The 10,831-nt window shown below is 45.0% G+C and overlaps 1 protein-coding gene across 1 annotated transcript in view; it reads right to left on the bottom strand.

Moving 5' to 3' along the window:
* LOC123078638 (cinnamoyl-CoA reductase-like SNL6) overlaps positions 1 to 5,314 on the bottom strand; it is a 7,596-nt gene extending 2,282 nt beyond the window's left edge. The window contains exons 1-2 of the mRNA XM_044501215.1: positions 4,601 to 5,314; positions 1,914 to 2,089 (exon numbers count right to left, since the gene is read on the bottom strand). Coding sequence (XP_044357150.1) covers positions 1,914 to 2,089; positions 4,601 to 4,862 — 438 coding nt within the window. The 5' untranslated portion in view covers positions 4,863 to 5,314. The remainder of the gene's footprint in view (positions 1 to 1,913; positions 2,090 to 4,600) is intronic.
* Positions 5,315 to 10,831: the final 5,517 nt, after the last annotated feature.

Genomic DNA, 10,831 nt, shown 5'->3' on the forward strand with positions numbered 1-10,831 from the left:
GGGGGGTGATTAGTTAGTTAGTGTGGGCCCACCCTTGAATTCACCGGGGGAGACAAAATAATTAGGGCGAGGAGAGATTTACGGGTCTTGGTCCCCAGATGCGTTGCGGCAGTCATTATTCGAACATTGCAAAGCTTGCACGTGAGGAACTCTTTTTCCAATTGTATATTAAGAAGCATGCTACAGATACAATGTTTTTAATACGTTTTTTGGACGATGATCCTGATCTTAAAGGGCCCCCTAATTTTCAAATCTTAAAGGCATTATTTGTAAGTTGTTGTGAAAAAAATCTCGCTAAAAGGGTTGTGTTAGACCATCTTCAGTACATTAGAAATAACGAATTATAATTCCTTAGCATTTGAACAAACAATCCCTAGTTATTTACAGATACAATACTTTTGGTACGATTTCTATACGGCATTCTGACCTTAAAGGGGTCCCTAATTTTGAAATCTTGAAGGCATTATTTGTAAGTTGAAGCAATTTTAAAATCTCACTAAAAGGTATGTTAGGCCCTCTAAAGCGTTAGAAATAACTAATTATAATTTTGCAAAAAAAGAAATAACTAATTATAATTCCTTAAGCATCTGACCGAACGACCCCGATTTATTGTCTGGGTAGTAATTCCTTTGCAACATTATACTCTCCTTTCTTTAAGGAATTTTTGCCAAACTCTCTTTCCATATTTATGCCGCTAATCACGCCACTCTTTTTCCATATTTATGCCCTCTGATCACGCCACACATCTCATGAAATCTAAAGCCATAATCAGCCATCTTTTTTCCGTATTCTCAAAGGCGCTTTCCTCACAAACAGTAGTTCTCTAGGATGCTTAATGATTTTGAATCAGAAACATATATAAATGGGTAGAATGGGCTGTAAAGCAGCGAGGTGGTACTAATTTATAAAGAAACAAACCTTTTCTTTTGTACAATGACGCCTTGGTTCGGCTGGTTGCGGCCTTGGGCCTCGACGTGCAATGTTGGGGGATTGGTCCCAGGTTAAAACTTTTATTTTATATCTGGGTCGGTTCCATGTTATATTTTTTGGCTGGGCCGATTTCGGGCCAAGGAGGCTGTACGCAAAGTTCTATCGAGGATTACACATAGCGTGACGGACGAAATTGACGGACCAAACCAGGATAAAAAACGAACGAAATTACGATGGTAAGAAGCGATAGCCTTTTTATTAGTAAGTATCCTTTAACCATGTCCTGCTGCTGGTCCATGGGTACAGGAGATTAAGGCTCTACTTGGGTCGTTTGCTGAACGCAAGATTTTGCGGGTTCATCGTTCTGTTAATGTTTTTTTTTGAACCGGGCGCAACCCCTTTCCATTACTTTCATAACGGAAATACAACAGTTCAACATTAACATCGTTCTGTTAATGTTGTCGTGCATAAATTAGCTAGAGTAAGGGTCGGTGATGAACTGTGTAAGGTTTGGTTGGGGGTTTCCCAGACTTTGTTCTTATGTAATCTCAGATGATATTCCGAGGTTTGATGATTAAATAAAGCGGCAGTATTAACCCTAAAAAAAACCACGTCCTGCTTACTCGGTCTTGTCTGTCGTTTGTTCCCTTTACGATTTTCCTGCTGGTCAGTTTAACAGTTGCTATTTTTTTTTGTTAGTATTTCAAAATCACCATCTTTTAGAAATCCCTTCCCTCGTCGAAACTTCCAGGTCAAGAAACTACAAATCCTTAACGGCTTGACATTGTGATGTGTTCATATGTGCACGTGCCAGCTTGTATCACCCATGTTTCATGTTCTTCGTTTTCTTATAGGAAACTAGTAAAGCAAATAAAAGAAAGCAGGTCCTCCTACTTCCCTGTGTGTGTTTTTCGACGTGACGACAATGTAGGGAGCAGACACATAAATAATTTCTGAAGATTGTAGCAGCGAGGATCACTCACCGTGTAGCCGGACATGCCCCCGGGATCAACGAACGCCGAGGTGTGGAACACGCCTGTGCAGCCGTCGAACGCCCGGTGCAGGCTCTCGGGTTCCATCACATTCGCCATCACCGTCCACACCCCGTCCCGGCCGTCCTCCCCGAACATCTCCATCTCCCTTAGCTTATCCAGGTCCTCTGCCAATAAAACAGACATATCAAGATCCACCACGCAAAAATACCCTCTTGACATGTTCTAATTAATTCTGCAAATGATGTGCATTAGCCCATAGCCTAACATTTTTTTTTGCGGGGTAACAATTTGTTAGCTGATGACCTAAATGATCTAACAAGACCTTTGTTACTTGTGCACAATAATTTGTTCAGCCAATCAAAGGGTTGTTGACCGAGTAGCTAGTACTGTACTACTCCCTCCGTTTCTTTGTTGAGCGATTTTAACATGCTCATTCTTACCTCCTCTTTTCACATGGTAGGTAAAGAGGTGAGAGTTAATCAAACCCAGTACCCAATGCAATCAACGGCTCAGATCTATTCTATACTCCTACCTCTCATGTGAAAAAGGAAGGTAAAAGAAAGCATGTTAAAAGACCTTTTCTTACTAAGCGTCGCTGCCAACCAAATGGTTGGCAGCATTAGTGCACTCTCTGAATACCAATCACGATGTAGTTGACCTAGTAATTCCCATCATCGCGTCGAAAGAATCCGGTTGTTCTGCCGTGGAAAATGCAGTAGATATTATTGCAGTTCTTTGATTCGCAGACCAGTTCATCACCAACCGGACGAACTTGAAAGAAAGCGATTGACCAGGAGGAAGGCGCGGAACGGAAAGCAGGGGAATTTTTTAGGAAGCTCCATATATATAAGTTGTGCAGAACAGCACGAGAGCGAATTTGAGAATATAGTATCCCGAGCCGAGTGTTATCTGGTCCATGTTCAACGTTTCAGCAGATGCTAGATTGTTACGTACGTCTTAATTAGTGGCCACAGGTTCGATCTTCATTGATTAATCAGCTCTTTGGCTTGTTTCTTTCGGTCAATTATTAGTAGCTAGGTAAAGGCAAGCTGATTCGACATGCATAGCGATGTACAAGTTCTAATCTTCTAACCGGTGGCGGTGGAAAAGAAAACCAGGTCTCGGCTGATGATATTGTCTATCGGTGGTGCTAACATATCCTAACTAATTAACATCTACTCCCTCCGTCCCGAACAAGTCATATCAGTGACGAGTAATTCAGGACGAAGAGAGTATTTAAATTGCAAAAACTGGCCAGTCGGGACGTAAAGAAAATGGGCGGAACAGTACACAAGCTAGTAGCTAGTGGTCTGGAATCATGAGAGGAAATGGTGGTGCGATGCAGCACACCAATCCCAGTGCACCGGTTGGTTAGGTAGCACGGTGCCATCCCCAACAGACTTTTGTTACAGGAGACAGAGAGTCGGGAGAGAGTCGGGCTACAAGACGCTCGTTCGAAATGGTAAAATATGCCAACTGCTTACAAGCAAGGCCGTAACGACTGTACTTTGCTGAGAAAAAGACTAGGCAGAACAAAACAGGCCATTGACATTCCACGTGTACTAGATGCCTACATGTAACAGTATTTCCCTTTTGGCGCAAGGTTGTAAATGCACCCAAGGTTAGATGCGCCAGCTTGCTCCATAGTACTCCCTCTGTCTAGGTGTTAAGAGGGTGCTTGAATACGTTGTAGTCCCATGATTCTGTCTAGGTGTTAAGAGGGTGCTTGATATGTTTTAGTCCCATGATTAAAAGTAGTGGAACTAAAACTTGCTAGCCTCGTCCATACCTGGATCCAAATACTAAAGAGGCTAAAATCAAGTTAATGACCATTTATTATCCTTCAAACCCTCCAATCCAGAACCCGCCTGTGTTAAAGAAGAGTAGTTAAATAAGGAGAGAGAGGACTAATCCACATTTTAGTAGGGGTACCCCTGACTAAAAAAATTTAGTCTCAAAACTAGTTTTAGCCCATCTTTAGTCAAGGGTGCTTGGAACTTTAACCTCTTAAAGAGACTATTTTAGCCAGACTAAAATAAGTCCTTTGGATCCAAGCATCCTCTAAATCACTTTACGAAAATCAAATAATTCCAAAACATTTAGATGAGGTGTATTAACTGCCACCTCGTTTCTTGTTTCTTGACATATCAACCTATAAGAGATGCGGGCGTGCATGTTTTCAATGACTCGAGACTAGCAAACACAACATGCAGTGGTTAATTCATTGCATGCAATGCTATTAATTAGCAAATAACCATTAAGTTCTCTTGTTTTTCCCTCCTTGTAGGTCTTATTCACCTGGACGGAGGGAGTACTGAGTTATATGGACGTACGGATGAATTCACATATCATAAGTAAATGCTACTCCGAAAAACAAATTGCAACTGTGAATCACGCCTGGATTCAGACGTAGGCAGGGTGTGGACAGAAAACGACATGGCGCATTCAACTCAACTCTGCCACGAAGGTGCGTCTCGCCCGCCACAAAGAATGATAAAACAACAAATGATGTAGCATCCGCGTATGTGTAAAGGTTGCAGTTCTTTTGAAGACGTCGCAACCGTGGCCGGGGCCCCCAAATCAAGCACGGGAAGCGGTAAAGGGAGATGAGCAAATGGTTAATGGCCGGCCGGCGACGGCGAGGCTTTAGGAATTAGGATGGATGGCTGACTGACCTTGTGTCTCGAGGGCGAGGCGCACGGTGTATCCGTGGCGGAGGAGGCGGTCGACGATGGCGAAGCCGACGAACGATATGCCGCCGGTGACGCACACGGTGCGCGGGCCCGCCGCGCCTTCGTCGCCGTCGACCGCGCGCTTGACGTCGTTGTCGCCGGCCGAGGGGCGCCACCCGGCCGCGCCCCCGCCCCCGTGGAAGAGCGCGGCGCGCATCTCCTCCACCTCAGCCTGCATGCTCTGCGTGCTCCGTAAGACGCCCATGCCGCCTGGGCGCGCGCGTCCGTCCACCCCCCGGGTCTCTCGGTGGCGCGGTTTCTGGTGGAGTGATTCGCAAGCGTCAGCTGTGGTGTGGCCGGGCTCTGCGAGACGTGGATAATTATAGGAGGAGAGAGAGAGAGGAGGTCTGTGCTCGCAGGCGCGGCGAGGTTTAGGTTAGGTGGGCTCTGTGCCGCGCTCTGCTCCTCTACGGGTCGTCAGAGCGAGTCGTGGACTGGTGGTTATACGACTATAGGCTTTGGAGCTTGGAACTGGATTGTCTGCGCGCCTTGCCTCGAGGTAGTTGCGCTGGGTGGCTGGGATCGCTCAGCCGTTCTGATCCCACGGTCACGGTCTAGCTTGCGCAGGTTGAGGGCCGTCCAGAGAAATCGGCTCTAATAAATAGACGGGGATGGTGGAATCCGCATGTGTCCCTAGATACACCATGGGATCTGCGCTGCAGGCCTGCAGAAGATGAACATGGGCTTGGTTCGTGGCGTGGCATGGCATGGCATGGCAGGCTCCACTATCTCTTCTCTTGCAGACTCACTGGCACGCTCTTCCTCTTGGTGGAGGTGCCGGTGATGCACGTACTACTGTTGTGGGCTCGTGGTTGGCTTGCAATGGGACGGGTTTTCCCCGGGAGACAAGGCGATCCACCCACGTTGTCTGCATTAACAAACAGGGTCCCGGAGATCGTACAGAAATATATGGGTCGCTCCGTGGCGGTCCCGCTGTGTAGAACGTCGCCGACACCATACATACTCTCCAGCCGATCCAAGAGCATTGCATTGCTCTCGTGGCTGAAACAAAACCGTGCACAGCCGTGGACCAATCACCTAATCTCCTATGTCCAAGTTTTTTAGTGGGCCACGTAAAAGCATTGCAAGAGGAAGCTTCAACTAGGACGCGGAGTTTCCGCTCCCGGGCTCATCTGCACCCCCTCTTCGAAAAAAATCAAAACAAATGCTAGAAAAATTCAAAAAATCCCAAAAAATTTGGGTGGTAGATAATTTGATGCGTGAGGTTCGCTCCAAATTTGAACCCATTTAGACATCGGAGCAGCTCTCGGCAAAAAAGAAAAAACAAAATCGGGGTCTGTAAAAATGTTTACTGTTCACGCACTATTTTGACCCGATTTGTCTTTTTTGCCGAGAGCTGATCAAAAGTCCGAATGATTTGAAATTTTGAGCGGACCTCACGCGTCAAATTATCTACCACCCAAAAAAATTGGATTTTTTTTGATTTTTTCTAGTATTTATTTCGATTTTTTTTAGCGGGAGCAGATGAGCCTGGGCACCGAGTTGGATTTCCCCTTCAACTACTCATTTTGAAGGAGCTAAGAGCATATGCGGGCAGCAAATCCGGACCCTCAAACGCCCACGGATGCATCGTGTACAGTGACCGGTCACGTCTTAAATAATCGATTTCGCATCCTCGTACCTCATATCCGGCCACCTATATCCATAGTACGCATGCAATGTGATCAACTACTCTATATGATCAAACAACGGACAAAGATATCGGCATCAGACGGACAAGAAATGCACATAAACCCACCACATCATCCAAAAGATCACCACACCTCATCGCCGGACAAGTTCGTAACTTAAACAACTAAAAACGATAATATAAACGAAGGAGGGGCGGGATCACAACTTCCTCGCTGGGCCATTACCCTTCCGGTCACCAACGTAGTTGTAGGCGTCCGCAGGTGGTGGTGGATCTTGGTCGTCGGTGGAGGAGGTGGAACTGTGGTCATCGCCGCCGTCGGATGAGGAGACGGAGAGGACGATGAGCCCCTTCATCCGGCGGACGGCTCTGTCCTGCTATCGCTTCAGCTTGGCCACCTGAGCCCCCTCCGCCGTTTCCTCCACCGCCTCGCGCTCTGACTGCTCAATGGCAAGCCGGAATGCCTTCATGTTCTTCCTCCATAGGCGGCGAGCATCCATCTCTGCCGTCGTCAGCGACCAGCGGTAAACCCAAGCGAGGAGCCACTCGCCCTCGTCGGGCTCCGCCAGCAACCCGCGATGGCGGCGCACAGATAGCTCCGCCACGTCCCTCTCTCTTGCCCGCTGCCCCTCGCGACGGGTAGTGTGCGCCTCCGATTCTGGCGTACACAAATCCTTGACATCCAACTCCTCAATTATACATCCACGCTTCCTAGGAGGTGTAGCATACATGTTTTTAATAATCACACTCCTAGGGATAAAGTTCAGGAATTTGTTTTCACTAATAGGTACCTTTATCAAATCAATGAAGTTGGGATGCACACTAATCATTTTAAGATCCTCGTTCCCCTTACTAGATGTGGCACCCTTATTCTTAAGAACATACATAAATTTAGAATTCTTATTAGGGGGAGTTCTCTCAATTGTTTTAACAGAAGAAAAAGCGGAATCCAGATTATTAATAATTTCTTCCAACTTATCAATTCTAGAAGGACATTGTTCTATTCTCCCATTAATTATTGGTTCCTTCTCCTTTAACATTTTTTAATGTAGTTCCTACCTTCGAGCCAAATTGAGTTACTTGATTATGAACATTTTTGTCTAGATTTTCAATATGCTCAGTGGTAGGCATTTTATTTTCAATAACTTCTAACCTTCGCATAACATGTTCCGTAGTCAATGTCGTTTCATTAATAGTAAGAGGTGGTGATCCAACTAAATTTCCCATAGCATTGAAGGCATCAATAGGGTGACTACTCAAGAAATTTCCTCCGGTAATAGTGTCAAGCACAAATCTATACCAAGTAGTAATACCCACATAAAAATTGCAAAGAATAACGGTAGTGAATTGCTTACGAGTTGATCTATTTGAGCATCACAAATCCTATACCAAGCATCTTTTAAACTCTCTCCTCCCCTTTATTTAAAATTGAGCACTTCATTCTCAGGGGTACAAGCAACAAGTCAAGAACTAGCCATAATGGCAAAGCAAGCAAACAAGCAAAGTAAAATATTTTTGTGTTTTTGTTTTTGGAGAAGTGGAGGCAGATTAAAAAGAGAGGCAAATAAAAAGTAGAGCAAATAGATGATAGTTTGTACGTAGAACCTGATACGTCCATTTTGCATCATGTTTTCCTACTGTTATTTATTATGTTTTGGATCATTATTTCACTTTATGATACTATTCTTATGCATTTTCTCTCTTATTTTGCAAGTTTCACACGAAGAGGGAGATTATCGGCAGCAGGAATTTTGCACCGGAAAAGGCTACAACAGAGATAGCTATTTTGCACAACTCCAAATGACCTGGAAATTTACAGAGAATTGTTCTGGATATAAAAATATTGGTAGAAGAAATACCAGGAGGGGGCCCACCAGGGAGCAACAAGCTCAGGGGGGCCCTACCCACCTGGGGGCACCTACCGAGGTTGTGGGCTCCCTGGTAGGCCACCGGTGCCCATCTTCTGCTATATGAGGCTATTTTCCCTAGAAAAATGAAGAGAAGACTTTCGGGACGAAGCGCCAATGTCACGAGGTGGAGCTTGGGCATGCCACTTTTGCTCTCCGGCGAAGCGATTCCACTGGGGAAACTTTCGTTCGGGAGGAGATCGAAGCCATCGACATCACCAACGATCCTTTCATTGAGGGAGGACCAATTTTCATTAACATCTTCACCAGCACCATCTCATCTTAAACCCTAGTTCATCTCTTGTATTCGATCTTTGTCAAAAAACCTCAGATTGGTACATGTGGGTTCTGATAGAAATATGCCCTAGAGGCAATAATAAAATGGTTATTATTATATTTCCTAAATCATGATAAAGGTTTATTATTCATGCTAGAATTGTATTTTCTGGTAACTTAAATACATGTGTGGATACATAACAAATACCGTGTCCCTAGTCAGCCTCTGCTAGACTAGCTCGTTGATCAAAGATGGTTAAGGTTTCCTAACCATAAACATGATTTGTCATTTGATAACGGGATCACATCATTAGGAGAATGATGTGATGGACAAGACCCAACTGTTAGCATAGCATATGATCGTTCAGTTTATTGCTACTGCTTTCTTAATGTCAAATACATGTTTCTTCGACCATGAGATCATGCAACTCCCGGATACCGAAGGAATACCTTGTGTGCTACCAAACGTCACAACGTAACTAGGTGATCATAAAGATGCTCTACAGGTATCTCCGAAGGTGTCTGTTGAGTTGGCATGAATCGAGATTTGGATTTGTCACCCCGTGTAACGAAGAGGTATCTTTGGGCCCTCTCGGTAATACAGCATCACAAGAAGCTTGCAAGCAAAGTGACTAAGGAGTTAGTTACGAGATGATGTATTACGGAACGAGTAGAGAGACTTGCCGATAACGAGATTGAACTAGGTATGGAGATACCGACGATCGAATCTCGGGCAAGAAACATACCGACGGACAAAGGGAACTACGTATTTGTCATAAAGGTTCGACCAATAAAGATCTTCGTAGAATATGTAAGAACCAATATGCGCATCCAGGTCCCGCTATTGGTTATTGATTGGAGAAGCGTCTCGGTCATGTCTATATCATTCTCGAACCCGTAGGGTCTGCACGCTTAACATTCGTTGACGCTATAGTATTATATGAGTTATGTATGTTGGTGACCGAATGTTGTTCGGAGTCCTACATGAGATCACAGACATGACGAGGAGCTCCAGAATAGTCTGGAGATAAAGATTAATATATGGGATAATAGTGTTTGTTCTCCGGAAGGGTTCCAAAATTCACCGGAAGGGGTTCCGGATGTTTCCCGAAATGTTCTGGTGCGAGAACACTTTATTTGGGCCAAGGGGTAAAGCCCACGAGGCTTTAGGATGGTGCAAAAGGAAGTTTTGTGAAGGCCAGGGGCCAGACACCAGGGACCCTAGCGTCTGGGGCTAGACGCCAAGGACCCTGGCGTCTGGGCCTAGAGTCCGAGAAGGACTCTTGCCTTGTGGGCTAAACCGACTTTAAGGAGGCTCTTTCTCCAAGAAACAACCCCAGGGCTCAACATATAAATAGAGGGGCAGGGCTAGCACCCAGAACACATCAAGATTCACCAGGCCGTGTGCTGGCAATCCCGCCCCCTCTAGTTTATCCTCCGTCATAGTTTCCGTTGTGCTTGGCGAAGCCCTGCGGAGATTGTTCTTCACCACGACCGTCACCACGCCGTCGTGCTGCCGGAACTCATCTACTACTTCACCTCTCTTGCTAGATCGAGAAGGCGAGGACGTCATCGAGCTGAACGTGTGCTGAATGTGGAGGTGTCGTACGTTTGGTACTTGACCGGGACGGATCGTGAAGGTGTATGACTACACCAACCGTGTTGATAAACGCTTCGGCTTAGCGATCTACAAGGGTATGTAGATGCTCTCCCCCTCTCGTAGCTATGCATCTCCATGGAGAGATCTTACGTGTGCGTAGAATTTTTTTTGTTTTTCCATGCAATGTTCCCCAACAGGTTCTGGTAGTGTTGATTATATCTTGTAGTTGATGCTAGTTGGTTTATTTGGTGGAAGATGAAATGTTCAGATCCTCAAGCATAATCAATGCCCCTCTGATCTTGAACATGAATATGATTTGTGAGTAGTTAATTTTGTTCTTGAGGACATGGGAGAAGTCTTTTTATAAGTAATCATGTGAAGTTGGTATTCGTTCGATATTTTAGTAGTCCCAAGTATGTTGTTGCTTCCTATAGTGGTGTCATGTGAACGTCAACTACATGACACTTCACCATACTTGGGACTAAGGGAAGGCATTGTGGGGTAATAAGTAGATGATGGGTTGCTAGAGTGACAGAAGTTTAAACCCTAGTTTATGCGTTATTCCTTAAGGGGATGATTTGGATCCATATGTTTCATGTTATGGTTAGAATTTTCTTAATTCTTCTTTCGTAGTTGTGGATGCTTGATGTAACATCCCAAAATTCTAAATTTTGGAATGTTATAATAAAAATAGATAGATTTGATTGTTTGTTGGATTGTTGTGTGATTGATTGACTGAA

The sequence above is a fragment of the Triticum aestivum genome, chromosome 3D (assembly GCF_018294505.1).
Source record: "Triticum aestivum cultivar Chinese Spring chromosome 3D, IWGSC CS RefSeq v2.1, whole genome shotgun sequence".
NCBI lineage: Eukaryota > Viridiplantae > Streptophyta > Magnoliopsida > Poales > Poaceae > Triticum > Triticum aestivum.